Below are 20,625 nucleotides of genomic sequence, written 5' to 3' on the forward strand. Positions count from 1 at the left end.
CGTCTTTGTCGTCACCGGTACTTCCGAGGTGAGGGCTGTGCACGTTGATGATGCTGATGTTGAAGAACCGGCCCTTGATTCTCAACCGGCACATTCGTGAGTTGATCGGCCACCACCCGATCACGCGCTTTTGCATCTTTCCCATCACTATAAAAGCTGTTCCAAGCTCGTGTGTGTCGCCGCAGCTCTGGTAGATGGTACGACCATCTGGGTACGTTCGTACCGTGGAGCCCTTCCAGCATACCTCCTGCAGCGCTACGATGTCGAATTTGCGTCTCTTCAATTCGTTGGAGAGCACGTGGGTACTGCCCACAAAATTTAGAGATCGGCAGTTCCATGTTCCAAGTTTCCAATCGCTAGTCCCTTTTCGTCGCGTGGGTCTTTGCCGATTTCCATCCGAAATTTGTTGTTCGTTGTTCGTTGCTTATGTTTTTTGTAGTCACAGGCTCGCAAGGCCCGCAGCTAACCCCACTATCTCGCAGGAGGACCGTCGTGATGTTGCTGTTTTGGGTCCCGAACACCACCAGGACGCTGTTGCACTCCGCACGCCGCCCCTGACATGGAGAACAGACGCGTACGAAGCCCCCTGACTCAGTCTGCATGCGACCAAAGCATCCACCGGGGTTGGGTACCCGATCTCTGCTAAGGTTGCTCGCACCCCAGCTAGCACCACGGGGAGGTAGAGAATCGGAGTTGCAGACAAGAGGTGATATGACCACTACCCGAAGGTTGGGTGTATGGGGTCTCGAGTTGCACATTGTCTACTTCGCTAAAAACATTAGTATTTTTGAATTTGAAGCCTGTTTTTTTTTACTCAAATTCAGACTCACATCTATGTTTCGTCAATTTGCATCATACCTATGAATGATAATGAAGAAATAAAGCAGTTTGATAAAGTATTATAGCTCAAGTATCAAATTTCTTAGTTCTAAAAGAGCATCTCTTAAACCCCCCTTTTAAAACCTTCGAAAATCTTTGAAATTCTAGAAAACTCCTTAAAATACAGTTATCTATTTAAATAATTCGTAAAAGCATTATCAATCACTTTTACACGGTTAATTTTTAGAAATAATCTTGTTTTTGTTGAAAAACACAAGTGGTGCTATTCTTATTCCGCACCCTTTTTCCATAGTTTTGGTCCTCAACGCCAATTGCAACGTCCAAAAAAAGTAAACTTATGAATGATTTATTCGTTAAACAATTCAAAACAATTTGTAGAATAAAATTTTGGTGATTTTCAAACATTCATATTTTAACAAGCAAAACACATAGTGGTGCTATTCTTATTTCGCTCACTGTAGCAGTCAACGTTTCGAAAGGATCAGGACCTGACAATTTGCCACTCGTTTTCGTAAAAAACTGCTCCTTCGCCACCGCGATACTTCTAACCAGGATTTTTAATATGTCCCTGTCATCTTAAGTTTTCCCGAATGCGTGTAAAATAGCATCGATCTCACCAGTGCAAAAAAGTGGCAGCACTCATTACTTCGAAAGTTATCATCCGATTTCAATCCTTAACTGTTTCGCGAAAGTACTAGAATCTCTAGTGTACGATATATCCGTCCATAGCTAATTAAGTGATGGCTCACAATATGGATTCATGAAAAAACGTTCAACCACCTCAAACCTTATGGCATTTACTAATTTTGTGGTAATTAAACTCATAAAACGTCAGCAAGTGCACACTATATACATCGATTTCTCCAAAGCTTTTGACAGCGTTCCTCACATACTGGTAAATACCAACAGATACACAAAAATGACTTAAAAAGCATAAAAAGTTAAGATCTAATGTTATCTCGATTTTTTTTTGTCATAAATCGACTTTATATTTTCAAAAATCGCGTAAGGGAAATCTGGAAAAGCGAAATTTTAATTTTGATGCCAAATGACTTAGAAAATGTCGAAGACTTGATGTTTTCCCGAAACAAATTTTTTGGCAAAAATCGTTTTAGCCCTTTTTTGGGAAATCAATTCTCTTTGGTAATTTTCGAGGGCCAATAAACTGCAACTTTCAGCGCTTTGAAGCACTCTTGAATCAAATCCAATTGAGCTGAAATTTTAAACATATCAGTTTATGAACATTAGGTTTTCGGAATTCGACATGGCCCATTTGACTGCCACCCTAATATGTAGCTTGGGATTCCTCTTTTATCTTTCCACTAATGGATGGATATCAAACCATCATACAAAAATTTCTCGTACCCAAATAACCTCAAATTTTGCCCCTATACTTGTGCTTTGTTTTCAGTTTCCTTTTTACAGTGATTTTTTGACAGTTTTATGGGTTTAACTTACCTCCTCATGGAGAATTTCCAGTTCAAGAAAGGAATCCACCGGGGCAATGGGGAGTTACTTGATCCCAAAAGGTGTTTAAAAATAAAAATAAACATGTCAGAAAATTAGCTGGCCTCCGACGGAATTTAATCCTAAATCATTCAAGGACTATGACATTTCATTTTAAGACGATTCAAAATTGATACTAATGCATCTCTATTGAAACTCAAATGTTGACACAGAAAATGGGTTTTTATTAAGAAGTGTAACCAACCATGTTTAGTTCTTCATCAAACAAGTTGTAGCTTCATTTTTATTTTGTGATTTTTGTTCTTCTAAATGCTCAACTCCACATTCAAAAGGGTTTTGATAAAATTCATATTTTTTCGAGGTGCGAAGAACTTTATAGCTAATTTTAAATAAATTTATTAAATCCAAATATGCCATTAGTTTTAAATTCGATCAGCTTTTGATTTTATAATAATTTTCAAAAATATGTTAAAATCATTTAAGAAAATTCGGAACTTTTTAGACAAAACTTTAAAACATTACCAGAAATTTTTGAATAAAGAATTTCATGTAATTATTAACTAGTTCCAAGACCGCAAGTTATTTTGACTTCTGCGAAACAAGTTAGACAAGTTTTCCATTTGTTTACTTTTCTCCATTCTGTTTTATAAGAAACTAGCTGACCCGTTGTGCTTTGCTACACCTTCCGGAAATAAATGTAATTTGTAAAAATTTATTCAAATTAAGATTTTAGAGAGCATTTTTTTAAATCCAACCTCATCATACTTCAGAACCAACTACTTTGAAATGAGAGCTGCAGCTGCAGTTCTGAATTGCAATTTAAAGATGGTATATATTATTTACTGAAACTTGATCTCTTAACTCGTTTTTCAAGATCTGAAATTTGTACTCTGTACCCAAAAAAGAAACCTTTTTAAATATGGTCCCTTCTTTGAAAAACTCTTTATATTAAATTTACATGGGAGCTCTCCCATCTTTTTCAATTTTGTCCCCCACTGCTTGAAGAAGGTAGGCAAATTTAACCGGCTCGGCAAATTTAACCGGCAACTTTAACCCAAACAGCACTTATCATGCTAATGAAAAAAATATTAAATTAGTTATGTATCAAATACAGTGCAAATTTCTTTTTTTTTTAAATAAATTTACTACGGAAAACATATAAATATTTAAAAAAATATCAGCTGCATCACTAAATAAGTTCTCAGCGTTTTTTTTTTATTTTCTCTTTGAAAGTCAAATATTCAAAAATGTAGGCAAAAACAAATTTCTAAGTTTACATTTGTCCCGTATATTGGGAAAAGTGTCAATGCAAAGCTTATTTACAGATGCGACAGAGTAATGGCTTTAAAATCGAATGCTGTTCAAAAGGGATGACCTTCATTTACAAAGAAATTTAAGAATTTTCAATATCCGCTGCAGTTTCAACATTCGGAATACCCCTTCTGGTCTTTCCAACATATTGAATCATTTTGATGATGGATTTCTTAAAAGTTCGACGTTCGCCCTTGCCCCACCGTGTAAGTTGACAGAGAGGAATATTGTTTTTAACACTTTAAGGGTCGGGCATTGAATCGATCGAAGAGATGGCCAACAAAATCATCTACAACTTCAGAGGCAAATCGATGAAGTCTTCCATCGCAGAGATTCGTTCTCTTTATAATTAGTTTTATTTTAGGATAGTGTTTAGTTTTAAGTTTAAAATATTTTTGCCATTACAGGATGTTCTCCTACATTAAATACTTGATTGCGCTCAGCAAGTTTAAATCTTATAAATAAATTTTTATTATCTAGTTAACTATAGGGCTCTGAACAGTTCATTATTGAGCTGAACACCTAATTTAATGAAATAATGTAATATAAATGTAATGATGAATTGATACAAATAAAGACATATTTAAAAAAAAAAAAAACACTTTAAGGGTAAACTAAAAATTTCTTTTAAAAATTTTGCGTCCAGTTGAATATCGGTTCTAAAGTCTCGCTTTTCAAAAACGAAGCGGATTAAAAGTCTCTTTTATGCAGCCATGTAATACAAAAACACTTTTCATGTTAAGTACGTACTTGAATTGGTATGTAAGCAAAAATTACAATGGTTTTTTCAGAATTATTTAAAATAAAAAGCTCCCATTTTTATTTCTAAATTCGTTTCAGTTGTGTATTTGGGCCGAAGTAACAATTTCTAGAAGAAAACCTAATTTTTATTTTTTTTTTTAACAGAAAAAGTTGAACGTTTGAACATGTTCTAATGTTCCTTGAATGAAAAGACGAATGCTACCTACATTAACACGAACTAAATATGGAGGTTTTTTGGCAAATCTTTCAATTGGTTTTGATTCGATTAATAAAATACCAATCCGTGTCACATCTAGGCGTCATTTATTACCACGTGCTGTGTACAAATCAAATAAGCAAGAAAAAAACACATCTAGGTTGCATATCGCCCCACGTGTTTGAGAAACAGGCGCCTTATTGTTAAATTTTCCAGCTATCAATGAACAGTGTGCTTTGGTTACCATCCTCTTGCGACGACGTTCGCTCGCCCATGGAGACGAAAAACAAACCCCTCAAAGAAAATATGCTTGGTTGAGAAATACGCGCCAAAATATTCCTACTGATCAGTATGCTATGCCTGGGTTACTATCCTTTTGCGACGTTGGCCGCGACGCCTCGACCATAGAGACGAAAAACAAACCGCCCAAAGGAAAAAAAATCTCAAGAAAATGGATGTCATGACTTTAATTTGTTTCGAAAAACTACAAATTTTGTATGGAAGCCTCTCCTTCCTTAAGTCGGATGAAGTTTTGACTATTACAGAAACCATCCCCGGCCTCAAAAACCCTCAGATGCCAGTTTTGACGATGATCGGTTCAGTAGTTTCCGAGTCTATAGGGAACAGACAGACAGACAAACATTCATTTTTATATATATAGACTAGCTGATTTTACCCGGCCTTGCTCGGGTTCACATAAAACATAAATCAAATAAGTCATTTGACTTTTTGAAATTTTGTAAGCTTTTTGTTCATCATCATAACCAATTGGACCATGTTTGGCCATGTAAGCTATGTGAGTTTTGTTAGTCTTCTTAAAGTTTCAATTGGGATTATTAGAAAAAAATTTAGTTTTCATATTATTGAACTAATAGTTTTTAGGTTTGCTAACGGAAATTTGAACTAATTTCCCTTGAATGCTTATCCTTTCTATCACAAAAAAACCCGGTTTAATACACTTAACAGTGGATTTGAGCCTTTCTTTCAGATTCCAAACATATTAGTTTTGCGTGTTTTAATCTATAACGGTAGAATGTTTACAAAAATCACTTTTGTAAATGATTTTCGTTAAATGAAGCTATCAAACGGAATAAACTATAGGGGATAAAAAAGGATTTTTGAAAAATTATAAGATTTTATGTTACAATCGATAAAAACGATTTTTTGTTACGATCGAGAGAGAAACTCAAAAATAAATAAACGATTATTTTATAACAAACAAACGCCTGCACGAATTCTCGCCTTAAATTTGCATATTTAGGAAGCAATGGATCGAAAAGCCGTAATGTAGAGCCTTCGTGTGTACATTGTTGTCTGAATATGAATACGAATTTTTAATTGGAATATTTTCTTTAAAAGTGGGGTAAAAATATTGATTTGTATAATCATTGTCATTTTTATTATAATTTATTCTCAACTCGCATCTTTACTCTTAACATTATTATTATTATTTATAAGAGACCTTTTAACCACCCGGGTCGTTCGGGTACATTGATTTTGATTAAAATTAAGCGAATTTTAATTGATAAGAACGATATTCATTGTGTTTGTTCTTGCGTAAAAGTTATTTCCCAAAACTCATCCGGGATCGAATCAATTGAAACATTTCTTTTTTTCTTTTTAGGTGTTTTTGTTGTTTTCAAATCTTGATTTAATGTTTTGCTGTCATCCAGAGAGCTATTGGCAGCTCGACTACGCCGTTTCTTACGTTTATTTACATCCTGTTTCTTTTGACCGTTTTCTGGCCCAGTCTGAGTTTTATTGTCGTCTATTTTTACAAAAGACGGCTCAGCTTCAGATACTGCCTTTTTCAAATAACCGCGTAGAGTGTTCATGTTGTACATACACCTGAAAATAAAATTAAGCTCTTGAAAAAGTTTGTTTACGAAAAAAAAATTGAATTGAACAACGCTTTAACCCTTTCCTTCCCACGAGGTTTTTCACGTTTTAAAAATAGAAATATTGGTTTACAGTTAAAGTTCTAGAACAAAAGATGCATAATTTAAGCCTACTTTAATGATCCATTTGATAAATTTGGGTTTTGAGGTTGATCATATGTGTTCCATTGGGAAGATAACAACACATAGGGTGCAAATGAAAAACAGGAAATAATTGCAAAAAAACATGGAATTTCATCACTTCATTGGTCACAAACTAAAACGATCCTATTTGATGAAAAACTTCTTTGGTATACGCATCCCTCGAAAGTCTATTTATTGAAATATCTGAAATTTTCATTTTTTCCTTGAACAATTGGCCACCATGACACTTTGCGCAAGGGAAACAAAACATGCCGTTTTTCGAGAAAATCTCGAACTTTTACAAATATTTTAAGACATGTGGTCATTTAAGCAGATGAATTAACTATCCTGAAGCGAATTTTTTTGTTGACGAAATGATTTTCTTGAGTATTGATAAGAAGCTTCCCAAGAAGAAAAGTACGTTTTGTTCCCAGTGTATCACCAGTGATCCACTTTACTTACTCAAAAATTTATATGTTTTAGTTGAAATCTAAGTAAACCATCATTTGATTCTGCTTGCATAAGCAACCTTCTGCACGTCAGTATTTTTATTTCAAGGAAATTATAAAAACTTGTCAAGTTATTGAGCAACAAATGACGACTTGATTTAAATTCGAAAAAAATCCGACTTTTTTGCAGCTTTTGATCTGCCAAGCAAAACCTAGCGAACCGATTTTCTTCAAATTTTGTGCAATGTTTCTTTACTCATATTCGGTGAGAAAATGGTGTTGATCCAAAGCGCCCAGTTCAAATGCGAGCTGTGCAAAGTTGTGGATCACCTGTGCTACCATGGGAAGGAAAGGGTTAAGCAAGGATGCCGTAAAATATTTGTTAAAGAAAAACGGAGAACATTGCAACATACTTTATGAACAGAGCTGCGAATGGTTAGTGTCAGCCAACCAATATCAGTCGACTTTGATACTTGCATATCTATGTCATGTGATAATGATTTTTGTTCAGCGACATAAGCTAACAATGTCATGACCAATTTGAACGAATATCAGTTTTCTTGCTATAAATTTAGCTTCTTACGGTCATGGATTACATTTCGACAGGCTCCTGCAATGATATAGAATCCGTGTGTGCATCTCTCACATTTAAGCTTTTTTTTTCTCAAATTGGAGCTTTTCATCTCCTATGCTCTCAAGGCAAAAAAAGCTAAGATCTAAGGGAAAAAACTTAAGAAACGATATTCACAAACACTTCACATTCACAAATATATGTTGGTCACATGATTCATAGACAAATCCTATATCATTGCAGCAGAGTCATTTTTACAACTGTTGCTCCACAAATAACGTAAAATCCATCCTAACACAACCAGAAATCAAAATAGAAAGATAACAGTGTGTTATGCGAGTGGAGAAAAACAATGTCATGAAAAATTTACATTTCTGCCTGACTTTTTTCGATGACATTGACTACTAGACGTTGTTTAGGATCAAATGAAATCGACTGAAAATTACCAGTCTTGTTTATTGATGATAATATCAATTTTTTTAAATTGAACTCAAAATTTGTTAAAACAGCTTGGTTTCCCGTGTTATTGAAAATTGCAGAAATCTTCTTTATTAAGGATTCTTTAAAATTACAGCCAAAAACTCGGAAGTGCCGAAGGGTATAGCTGAGATGACCAAGTGGAAAGTCTAAAATGATCGGCACTATTTTTTTGGGAAGAATGACAGCTTGCTATTAAATTCCTTGAAATAAAAAAAATGGTACTTTATATTTAACCATTTTTTTCGATCTTCTACTATTCGTATTTAAAAGTAGGTAGACGACCTAATAAAAAAACCCAAACAGGTTTGGTGTCGTAGAGATTCGAGTAACATCGTCGGATCAAAAGAAAACAAGTTATTTTTTTTTCATTAAATAAGTCAGCTTTTTAGGTAAAAGTGATGTTAAAAGTATGATTTTTCTTTTAGAATAAAACTTTTTAAACCTCAAAGGAATCACCCAATCCTAAATTAGTGTTAGAAGGTGTTCTGGCAATTATGAAAAACGAAAAAAAACCTAAGAGGCCAGGTGTCTCGAAGTCAGTCACACTGAGATCCTAGCGCCTCAATGATTTGAACATAGTTCATAAGAAACGACTGGGAAATCTTAATCAGAAATCGAATCTGGACCTCTAACCCTTATATGTTAACTAAATAACTCAACTAAAATCGAAAGAATTGAATCGGATTGTTGCATAATAAAAAGTTAATTTACGTACCTTATACGCAGCAACAATCGTTAAGGCACCAACAATCGACTTTTCACGCACTGACACTTTTCTTTTTGAATCTATTTCACCGTTTTTTACAGGAATAGAATGTAGACAACTTTCAGCGCCAATTCGAAATGAAATAAATGGAGGCTGCCAGCCTGAAGCCAGTCAACACAACGCCAACACGCTCGAAATTCTTTAACCAATTATCGTTAAAAAGTAACCATTTTCACACCCTTCCGCGTTAAGGGATTTTTTGACTGCTTCCATAGAAATCATTTTTTGACTTCTTTTGAGAAGTGGAAATATGGTTACTTTTTAACCGCAAGAAATTATTGCGGAGAAGTTGAAAAAACGGTTTATTTTAAACCATATCGCAGAATGGAAGGAAAACAGGTAATTTTTTTTCTTTAAAATACTAGAATTGGGATGTTTTCAACTGGAAAAAGAAAAAAGATGCGGGTTTAAAAGCAGCTTATTTATTTTTCTTCAAACTGCCGGCTCAACATTACCAGGTCCTCGCGAACCTTTTACTGGTGTTGCCTCCACAAAGATCAGGCATATTTACAGCCTTGGATGGCAATCATTAATAACTTAAGTCTGGTAGCAAGTACGTGTTCGGGATTCATTGACAAAAATGCCTGTATGTTACGAGCTACCTCCTGCAGGACCTTATGAATGTGTTCATTCATAATGTGGTCGAAGAAGGTCAGATTAACGATGGCGTCAGAGAGAAACCTGTTGAAGAAAAAGGTTTAAAATGTTTAAAACATCAACTGGAACGCAAGCAAAATTCCAAACCTGTGCTTAAGGTCGTTAATATTGGACATGTCGGCTGCAATCTGCTGAATCAGTGACAGCAGTATCCGTTGTTCTAGAGCACATGGATTGAACACCTGTTTGTAATTGGCGTGCTTTATTGTGAATCACACTATAGTTTCAAATCGTTGGACTGAAGAGCTATAACGAATGCATCGTTTATGCGCCCTGTGGCTAGCAGTTGCCGGATGTGTTCGGGATGACCCAAAAAAGCGGGCGCTGGAGTTTGTGCTTGCGACCGCACCGCTGACAATACTGAGTCCTCTAGAGAAGAGGCTTGGGCCTCCAAACCCTTATCGATTTCCGCCCTTACGTTTTCCCAAATCATTTTAAGCTAATTGCCTTGGAAATCATTCGAATCATTGCTTAGATCTTTACGCTAGGCTGCAACATTGGCGGGTTGGAATAGATCATTGACAGTTAAGTTCTGCCCAGTTTATTGAACGGTTTTTTTTAGCGCGGCTTCAAACTCTTCGTTCAGTTTTCTGCATGATAAATACGTTTCCGTTTTATCGAGGTCTGCAAGATGAAAATATAACAGTAAGAATCATGTATTTCAAAAGGATGACTTTGAACATTACATTCTTTTAACCCTGCTGAAAATTCTTTATTGAGCTGCCAAAACAGTTCTTGTGAGCATCACTCATAATTCGGTAAAATGATGTTTCGTAACGCTTCATGAAATGATGTTTCCATTGCTTTTCGAACACTCTTATAGACGGAATTACCGATAGCATCAATAGTTACCTGAAAATAAAAATAAAACAAATGACTCAATGTTCATACAATTTGCAATATTTTCACACCAGAAACAGAAATTCAAGACCAACGCGGTGATTTCGATTTAAAAAAAAAAAAGAAAACAATAATACTCACCTGATTACGCATAGTTTTTGTACACCCTCTTGGAGGGCACAATCGAATTTTTGCTGCAACTGCTCCCGATTCGGTTGACAATCTGGAGCGTCAATCTCGGTTCTAGTGAATTCATGATAGTAAAGTTTAAGCTGCTGAAATGTTTGCTGTACATAGTTCCGATTTTCTCACTATGAATATCGGACAAAGTGCGCTTCTCCGAACTGGTCTGCTCGATAATGTTGGATTCGATCTCCCGTAGAGTATCATTGAGTAACTTCGAATTATCTGTACGTATTTTTTGTAGATCGGACACTTGCGAACGCAGTTCAGTTATTTGTCGAGGAATTCTGCTACGTCTAACAGCCGATCCATTTTTTGAGTTAGTTCGTCCATCTGTTTGTTCGATTGTACAACAGCAATGCTGGGAAGCATGGAAGGCTGTGGAAGATCTTTCAACGGAGGAAGCGGCACTCCGGGAACCTTCGGCCATTCAATGGTTCTACTGCTAGGAGATTCATTGTCATCGTCGTCTATGTTTTTGAAATTTTACCGTGTTTCTTCGTCGTCGATGATTTCGTTTTCCAGATCATTCAACTCGTCATCATCACCAGCAATCTCATCGGTATCTTCCAAAAGGATATTGTCGGAATCATAGTGCTCATTAAGACAGTCGTTTTCTTTGAGCGATAAAAATTCCTGAACTTCATGCGATGGACTGGAGCCACCGCTAGCTAACATTTCTGCAGAAGGCATAGGCGGAACAGATGGCGTCACTAAGAAGGGAATTAACATTTCAAGTTTAGTAAACGGTAATGTTAAATAACTCAATATGCTTACCCAATAAAGTTATTTGTTGTAGTTCGACTAACTTGCGAACTTTAGCTTGTTCCTGTTCCTCTTTCATTATGCTGTTGACGATGTTGACGACAATCCCAGCTTGGATAACATGTGCATTATCCCTTCTGAGCGATATACTTGCCCCGGTGCCGGAACCCAGAATCAGCCGACCATGATTGATCAGAGTTCTGTTTTCCGATTCACGGACAGCGACTTACAGGCAGTTTTGTTCACTTCCCGCTTGATGTGGACCATTTGCTGTGCCATTCCCATGATGCTGATTTCTTCCGACCGGAGCTTTTCGGAGTGGCTTATTTCCCATTTTTGACTGATTTTCACCGACGGATATAGCCAAAATTTACCAAAAAATTGGCAAAATAATTTTGACAGGCTGAAAAAAAGTCCAATAGTTAAATAAATGAAATATTGAAAACCGAATACAAGAAAAATTACCAATCCAAGTTTTTTGCTTCTAGTACTGAATGAACCGGGAGTTTCCTGAGACAGCGATATCGACCGCAATTCCAGCAGAGACGCCGACCGACCAGCCCCAGCTTCATCCGAATCGCAGGAACAGATTTACTATACTACTATGAAACATTTTATTCGTGCGAAAAAAATACAAATTTTAATAAACGCGTTCGGTTTGCTCCACGGTTAAATCCAAAATGGCGAAGAAATGTTTCAACCATTTTGTGGTTAATACACGAGAACTGCCAAAATGGTTAAAATTTCGCAAAGAAATAATCTTTAAAAAAACAATATTGATAGTTTTTGAGAAAAAACCAGAAAATTGGTATAACCATATATGGTTAAATAAAAATGAGCGTGTACCTATATGCTGTTATGTATTACAGTGTGATCAAGAAAACCAAAATTCGGAAGGATAATTTATTCAAAATAAATCAGAAAATATATTTTATAGCAGCGACCGTTCTACCAAGTAGTTAAAGTTTGTATTTTGAAAATGATATTTAAATATTTCACAAATGTGGAAGACAAAATATAATTATGAGTGTAAATCTTAGTTTGTAAATATGTACATTAAGAATCGAAAATTTGAAATTGCATTCATAATTGTGAATTCAAGATTTTAATTCTAAATCAACGTTGTTTTTTATGGTTCGCAACACAAACTCCATACAAATAAGCACACAACTACATCCACGAGATATGAATTTCAATTATTAGCATATTTTATCATTAAACGCGGAAATTATTTTGTTGAATTGTGAGTGGGGATCTGAGCTATTTCTGTCTTATAGCTTGTACAGTGGTGTATAGTTCAAAATGTACCCAAGAACTATAATTTTTTTAAGAGATGCCTATTACTTCAAATCATATAAATTTTAGATATATAATGCAATCCGTTGTTTTCGAATCTTGGTTTAATGTTTTGCTGTCATCCAGAGAGCTATAGGCAGCTCAACTACGACGTTTCTTACGTTTGTTTACATCCTGTTTCTTTTGATCGTTTTCCAGCCCAATCTGAGTTTTATTGTCGTCGATTTTTTCAAAAGACGGCTTGGCTTCAGATACTGACTTTTTCAAATAACCACGTAAAGTGTTCATGTTGTACATAAACCTGAAAATAATATTAAGCTCTTGAAAAAGTTTGTTTACGGTAAAAGGAATTGAATTGAACAACGCTTTAAACAAGGATGCCGTAAAATATTTGTTAAAGAAAAACGGAGAACATTGCAACATACTTTATGAACAGAGCTGCGAATGGTTAGTGTCAGCCAACCAATATCAGTCGACTTTGATACTGCTTTGCATATCTATGTCATGTGATAATGATTTTTGTTCAGCGACATAAGCTAACAATGTCATGACCAATTTGAACGAATATCAGTTTTCTTGCTATAAATTTAGCTTCTTACGGTCATGGATTACATTTCGACAGGCTCCTGCAATGATATAGAATCCGTGTGTGCATCTCTCACATTTAAGCTATTTTTTCTCAAATTGGAGCTTTTCATCTCCTATGCTTTCAAGGCAAAAAAAGCTAAGATCTAAGGGAAAAAACTTAAGAAACGATATTCACAAACACTTCACATTCACAAATATATGTTGGTCACATGATTCATAGACAAATCCTATATCATTGCAGCAGAGTCATTTTTACAACTGTTGCTCCACAAATAACGTAAAATCCATCCTAACACAACCAGAAAACAAAATAGAAAGATAACAGTGTGTTATGCGAGTGGAGAACAACAATGTCATGAAAAGTTTACATTCCCGCCTGACTACTTTCGATGACATTGACTACTAGACGTTATTGAGGATCAAATGAAATTGACTAAAAGTTACCAGTCTTGTTAATGATGATAATATCAATTATTTAAATTGAACACAAAATTCGTTAAAACAGCTTGGTTTCCCGCGTTTTTGAAAATTGCAAAAAATCTTCTTTATTAAGGATTCTTAAAAATAGCTGTTCAAAGAATTCGATCATATTTCATTGATATATTGTTGATTGCTTTTTAAGTCATAATCATAATCAAAAATTACAGCCAAGATCTCGACAGTGCCGTAGGGTAAAGCTGGGATGAACAAGAGGAGAATCCAAAATTATTGGCACTATTTTTTTTTTTTTGGGGAAGAATGACAGCTTGCTATTAATTCCTTGAAATAAAAAAAAAAAAGTTGGTGCTTTATAATTAACAATTTTTTTCGATCGTATATAAAAAGTACATACACGACCTAATAAAAAAAAACCCAAAAAGGTATGGTGCCGGAGAGATGCGAGTAACATAATCAGCCACTCTGATCCTAGTGCCTCAATGATTTGAACATAGTTCATAAGAAACAACTAGAAAATCTTAATAGGAAATTGAATCTGGACCTCAAATCCTTATATATTAACTAAATAACTGAACTAAATTCGAAAGAATTGAATCGGATTGTTGCATAATAAAAAGTTAATTTACGTACCTTATACGCAGCAACAATCGTTAAGGCACCAACAATCGACTTTCCACGCACTGACACTTTTCTTTTTGAATCTATTTCACCGGAATAGAATGTAGACAACTTTCAGCGTCAACTCGAAATGAAATAAATGGAAGCTGCCAGCCTGGAAAAGGTATGTTTAGAATTGCTGTCAGTCAACCTGCCAGTCAGTCAACACAACGCCTACCTGTATGCTGTTATGTATTACACTGTGATCAAGAAAACCAAAATTCGGAAGGATAGTTAATCCAAAATAAATCAGATAATATATTTTATAACAGCGAGCGTTCTACCAAGGAGTTAAAATTTGTTTTTTGAAAATGATATTGAAATATTTCAAAATGTAGATGACAAAATATAATTATGAGTGTAAATCTTAGTTTGTAAATATGTACATTATGAATCGTAAATTTGAAGTTGCGTTCATAATTATGTATTTAAGATTTTAATTCTAAATCAGAATATTGAATTTCAATCTGAAATCTGTACTGAATGATGATTTTTGAATTTGGACTGTGCATTACTACACCTAATTCTATAAACGATGTAAATATCAGCAATGTTAATGAAAATTAAGCTGTAATTTTCACTAAAGAGCATTCAATTTCAGCGAAATTTTTAGTATATAATAGTATCATAATATTTTAACGTTGTTTTTTATGGTTCGCAACACAAACTCCATACAAAGAAGCACACAATTAGATCCACGAAATGTAAAATCCAATTATTAGCATATTTTATCATTAAACGCGGAAACTATTTTGTTGAATTGTGAGGCGTCATCTGAGCTATTTCTGTCTTATAGCTTGTACAGTGGTGTTTAGTTCAAAATGTGCACAAGAACTATAATTTTGATTAGGAGATGCCTATTACTTCATATCATATGAATTTTAGATATATGATGCAATCCGGAAAAATATTCACATCGGTTGCGGTGGCCCAAGTAGGGATCCAACTATATTATTTTTTTTTTTTTTTTCGAGAAAATCTATTACATTTGATGAGTTCTTTTCCACGTCAATAGAGGTTCGTTAAAAAATTAGGATTGAGAAGCCATCACCTCAAGAAACCATAAGCACTAACGAATTGTCAAAATGCTATCCAATAACAATCTTATCTGCCCTCTCTTAGCACTGTGAGTCAAATCTGGCGAAACTAACTGCTATATTGGCGCTTATGGTTACTTGGGACAGTCAATATAAAATAATTTTTACATTGTTGAGGGCTAAGCAGAAAAAGCGGGGAATAATTAGGTTAGCTCCTCCGTCATAAAAATCATTTTTCATAAAATTAATGTTTCATGGGAAACCTCCTTCTCACTGAATCTTATGCTTTGATTTAAATAAGTTGAATTAAAAATCGTCCTTTTTTATGGATCAGCAAAATATCCTATGTATTTGTTCTTGATAGAAGGTAAAAACTTACTTTGGCTTTGAAATAGTTCCATATTATGAGATCATAACGAAGGCAACCTTCTTTGGACCCCTGTTACTCTTGATGAGCCTAAATTTGAGATTTGGCATTATACACACACAACGCTTCTACCGAATGCCCTAGAGCTTGCGCCCAACTGTGAAAATTCTACCATCAGACGGAATTCGAACACCATCTTAACGCCGCCTTCAGTACTGTTATCTAACAAAGCCTCGAATATCAAATTTTTCGGGATAATATATAATCTAGGACCATTATTTTGTTACAATTTTCCATACACCCTAATGACATTTTCTTAACCCGAATTACAATTGAGGCGCTTGGGATCAGAGGGGTGCAAGTGCTTAGATGATTGTTTCGAGAAAACGCGCTTCAAAGTTGTGAAGGTGCTCGATTTTTCATGTATTTTCGAATTCGAGCAGTTTTAATTCAACCAAAAAAATTTCCAAAAAAATATAAAAAATCTCAATTATGCACCAAACACACATTTAAACATGAAGAATCGTTAGTCATGCCTACTTAGCTCGAATTTGATTATTCTGACACTTTCACCCCTCTGATTCTGAGGGCCTCAATTGTTAAAGGGTCATTAACAAATATTAATTATAGTAACCCTAATTAAATTGTCGCAAATGTGTACGGGGAGGAAACTGCACTTATTTAAAATATGGCCACAACACAAACAATCTTAATTTTGGCTTTCGTATTCAGTGGATCAATTTAGAAGAACTTACGATTTGGTCATCATCGGACACAGGCAACACGTAGCGATTCAAGACAGCTGACACCCTCGCCGACTTTCAGTGAGATTGAACAGCTTGTCGATGACGTGTTCGATGACAGGCTTATCCACAACACATAGTACGAACGATGTAGATTATGATGTACGAAAACTTGAGTACCGAAGTATCCGTTGCTACTCAGGACGACGAATGGTTTAGCAGATAAGCAACTTAAGCATCATACCTTCCTCGAATCCAGTCTTCGACCTTGCTATATTTTCCGATGGAATCAAAGGTTGGACTCCGTCTAATAGGTGTCGTAGCCATCGTTTTATCGCAGCAGATTTTCAGCAACATTGCCACCTGAAATGAGTGAGGTATTCCATTAATTAAGGACTGTTAGGCGTCGATGTCCCTATTATACGTACTTGTCATATACTGAATATTGAATCTAGGAACGGGGATGGTGATAATTTGTTCAACCTGCGGACAGCGACGGAAGCCGATTCCTGCCGGACAGCTGTGATATCTCTCCTTCCGGAACTATCTCTAGCTGACTGTGGTAAGACGAGGGTAATTTGGCTGCGTATTCCATTGTTGCTATTGGGAAGAAAAGTATTTAAAAAAATTGAATGGCTCGTTAAAATTTTGTACCTACCGGATGTATCTTTTTTTTTGCTTTTGTGGTTGCTGCTGCTGAGTGTATTGCAGAGAAGTGACACTGATGAATTTTCAACTTCTGCTGAAACAGCAGCTGTTGCTACTGAACTAGGTTTCCAGCTCAGCCGAGATGGCACCTGTCGATTGATTCGAGTGGTGTGATTCTCCATTCGTCGAATGGTCCTCTGGATGTTTAATACGGAAGGCAGGAAACACAGGAATTCCCACGGTGGAAATATTCGTGCTTCTGCTGTTTCACTTTGAGTCCCGCTTTGAATGATTTCTTCAATCCGGAGACGAACAGCACTTGCTGTCGCGGAAGAAAGAACGGCGACAAATAAAATTTTTAGCACTGAATGATTTTATTCCACGAAAGGATCGAATGTTTATTTGTGTGCGTGAGCGCACGCTTTAAAAAAAATAAAAATATGGGTGTGTGCGTTCACTTTGATTTTACGTGAAATTAATGAGTTATAGGGAAGTAAAGTATTTTCTACAGAACACACAAATTAATTTCTAAATTCTTTTGCGTGTAGGAAACAAATTGGCTCCGATGAACCTATGCTTATCTTTTTCACCCGATCTTTCCTTAATGGAGCTTTGCCTTTTCTGAATGTACGTGGCATTTCTTTCCCTGCACGTTGCCGCGTAATGTCCAGGATTTCCACAAGTACGACACTCCTCATTAGTTGCCGGACAAGTTCCAGATTTGTGGAACAAACGGTTACACCTATTGCAGCGAAAACGTTTTCCTTCTCCGGAAAAATGGTTCTCGCTTTCTTGTCGATACCTTTCCGGGTAATTCCAGCCCGCATCATTATATCGGCGTTTTGGCAGGTGTTTATTTCCACTGAACCGATTCCGTTCTCGCGACACCACGAATGCTCTGCTGGATTCAGCTACTCGTGACGGTTTCGGAATGTATGCCTCTTCTCGAGTCGCAGACTGTACAATAAAAGTCGTCTCATAGCCAAAAATTCTCGCCGCCTTTGCCACCTCACGGTTACGCATTCCTTTAAGTAGTTGCATTCGAATGAATCGATCCTGATCCGTTTGACTATAACGACAGAGACGCACTTTTTCCAAAAGACGTGCATGGAAGGCAATAGTTGGTTCATCAATGCCTTGTTGGAGATTGGAAAACATTTCATGTTCCGCCGTTACGTCGACCATTGATTGCAGATATTTTTCGATGTTTTTGACAAATAGGTTGTAGCAGTTTGGTTCGGTCAGACTTGGGCGAAGTCTCGCAGCCCTGGTAATTCCTTGGAGTTTCTCTCCCATCGAAAGGAACAATGTCTGAGCGCGCTTGACAGGGTCCGTCACATTTGCCAAGGAAGTAGCGATCTCAAACCGATCGATAAACCTGTTCCATTGTTCCCACATAGCGTTTGCCGGAACATCGTTTGGGAAAGGTTTTATATTTTCCCATCGAATACTACCAGAGTTTGCTGATGAACCTGGATTGACCTTCGCATTGTTCCAGCTTAGATCTTCATCAGAAAGCGCAGAACTTCTGACCGACTCGTCATCTTCACGAGAGCGATAAGTGTTCATCTCTTTAACTAATTTATCTATAGTATTCTGCAGTTTTTCTATCTTCTGGATGTATTCCTGGTTTTCACTTTTTTTATATTCACGTTTCTCGTTTATTGGAATTTCACGTTCTTCAAACTCCATGTCATCTGACGACCACTCGCCATACATTTCGCCGTATTCTTCGGGATCGCTGTTGGATTTAGGGGCCCGAACATATTTTCCGGCAGACGACATTTTCAAATGGTTTATTTTTTCAACGATTTTTTTTTCAAAATCTGTAAAAGACAATGCATATTAACCATATTAAAACAATTGCAAAACGATTTGATAAGGCGTAGATAAAACTTTAAGCTAACTGTTATAGAAATTGTAAAATACATTGCATGAACCGTTAATTCCGAATTGATCGTATTTTTAATATGTTGTTAGGTTATGTATCTAACTGTTAAAAACTGTTAAAACTATCATATAGTAAAACTGTTCTGCAATCAGTTGCGATAACGTTCAAATACCACTCATGAATAACGTATTTTTGGAATTGTATTGTTTTTGTTAAAGTTATTCTTAAAATTTGCTTCCAGCTGAACATTTACAGTATAAGTAGTAAAACGATTTTATAAGACGTTCTTCCAACGTTATGTGTACCGAATTCTGAATAGTAATGGAACATAGCACACACACTTACAAACAAACATGTGCATTTTCAGTTTATTCACTTGTACGATGATATTATGGGCTCCTTTACCAGGAGGTCTAATTTCAACACATGGCCTGGATATTGGCGTAGCTGCTGGTCACTACTGGAATTTTTTTAGCGGTGTCGTGATCCGCTCAAAAATTTGCAGTAAATTTCCTAGCGGTCTCCCGATCCGCTCTACAGTTTTCTACAAAATTTCCTAGCGGTCTCCCGATCCGCTCAACAATTTTCAGCAAATTGCCTAGCGGTCTCCCGATCCGCTCTAAAGTTTTCCACAAATTTCCTAGCGGTCTCCCGATCCGCTCAACAATTTTCAGCAAATTTCCTAGCGGTCTCCCGATCCGCTCAACTATTTTCAGTAAATTTCCTAGCGGTCTCCCGATCCGCTCTACAGTTTACCACAAAATTTTTTAGCGGTCTCCCGATCCGCTCAACTATTTTCAGTAAATTTCCTAGCGGTCTCCCGATCCGCTCTTCAGTTTTCCACAAAATTTCCTAGCGGTCTCCCGATCCGCTCAACAATTTTCAGCAAATTTCCTAATGGTCTCCCGATCCGCTCAACTATTTTCAGTAAATTTCCTAGCGGTCTCCCGATCCGCTCTACAGTTTTCCACAAAATTTTCTAGCGGTCTCCCGATCCGCTCAACAATTTTCAGCAAATTGCCTAGCGGTCTCCCGATCCGCTCTAAAGTTTTCCACAAATTTCCTAGCGGTCTCCCGATCCGCTCAACAATTTTCAGCAAATTTCCTAACGGTCTCCAGATCCGCTCAACTATTTTCAGTAAATTTCCTAGCGGTCTCCCGATCCGCTCTACAGTTTACCACAAAATTTTTTAGCGGTCTCCCGATCCGCTCAACTATTTTCAGTAAATTTCCTAGCGGTCTCCCGATCCGCTCTTCAGTTTTCCACAAAATTTCCTAGCGGTCTCCCGATCCGCTCAACAATTTTCAGCAAATTTCCTAATGGTCTCCCGATCCGCTCAACTATTTTCAGTAAATTTCCTAGCGGTCTCCCGATCCACTCTACAGTTTTCCACAAAATTTTCTAGCGGTCTCCCGATCCGCTCAACAATTTTCAGCAAATTTCCTAGTGGTCTCCCGATCCGCTCAACTATTTTCAGTAAATTTCCTAGCGGTCTCCCGATCCACTCTACAGTTTTCCACAAAATTTTCTAGCGGTCTCCCGATCCGCTCAACTATTTTCAGCAAATTTCCTAGTGGTCTCCCGATCCGCTCAACTATTTTCAGTAAATTTCCTAGCGGTCTCCCGATCCGCTCTACATTTTTCCACAAAG

General features: G+C 36.5%; 2 protein-coding genes across 12 annotated transcripts in view; both read right to left on the reverse strand.

Moving 5' to 3' along the window:
- LOC129746085 (neuromodulin) overlaps positions 1-20,625 on the reverse strand; it is a 483,903-nt gene that overhangs the window by 184,075 nt on the left and 279,203 nt on the right. The gene's annotated exons all lie outside the window — the stretch shown is intronic.
- Positions 5,806-18,904, reverse strand: LOC129746083 (uncharacterized). Of its 11 annotated transcripts, none has more exons than XM_055739538.1 (12): positions 17,093-18,904; positions 16,863-17,034; positions 16,447-16,797; positions 14,261-14,402; positions 12,766-12,905; positions 11,774-11,907; positions 11,321-11,711; positions 10,502-11,256; positions 10,207-10,372; positions 9,608-10,144; positions 8,813-9,544; positions 5,821-6,424 (listed from the first exon to the last, which is right to left on the reverse strand). In XM_055739538.1, the coding sequence occupies exon 1, from the start codon at positions 18,865-18,867 to the stop codon at positions 17,611-17,613; it is 1,257 nt and encodes a 418-aa protein (XP_055595513.1). In that variant the 5' UTR covers positions 18,868-18,904; the 3' UTR covers positions 5,821-6,424; positions 8,813-9,544; positions 9,608-10,144; positions 10,207-10,372; positions 10,502-11,256; positions 11,321-11,711; positions 11,774-11,907; positions 12,766-12,905; positions 14,261-14,402; positions 16,447-16,797; positions 16,863-17,034; positions 17,093-17,610. The 11 variants fall into 11 exon arrangements, with proteins under 11 accessions (XP_055595519.1, XP_055595518.1, XP_055595508.1 ...); XM_055739537.1 differs by having other exon boundaries at positions 11,774-11,910; XM_055739533.1 differs by having other exon boundaries at positions 5,812-6,424; positions 11,774-12,905.

The sequence above is a fragment of the Uranotaenia lowii genome, chromosome 2 (assembly GCF_029784155.1).
Source record: "Uranotaenia lowii strain MFRU-FL chromosome 2, ASM2978415v1, whole genome shotgun sequence".
Classification (NCBI taxonomy): Eukaryota; Metazoa; Arthropoda; class Insecta; order Diptera; family Culicidae; genus Uranotaenia; species Uranotaenia lowii.

Excerpts from the sequence above, each read along its gene's own strand:
- LOC129746083 (XM_055739544.1), bottom strand. The coding sequence starts at position 18,867 with ATGTCGTCTGCCGGAAAATATGTTCGGGCCCCTAAATCCAACAGCGAT.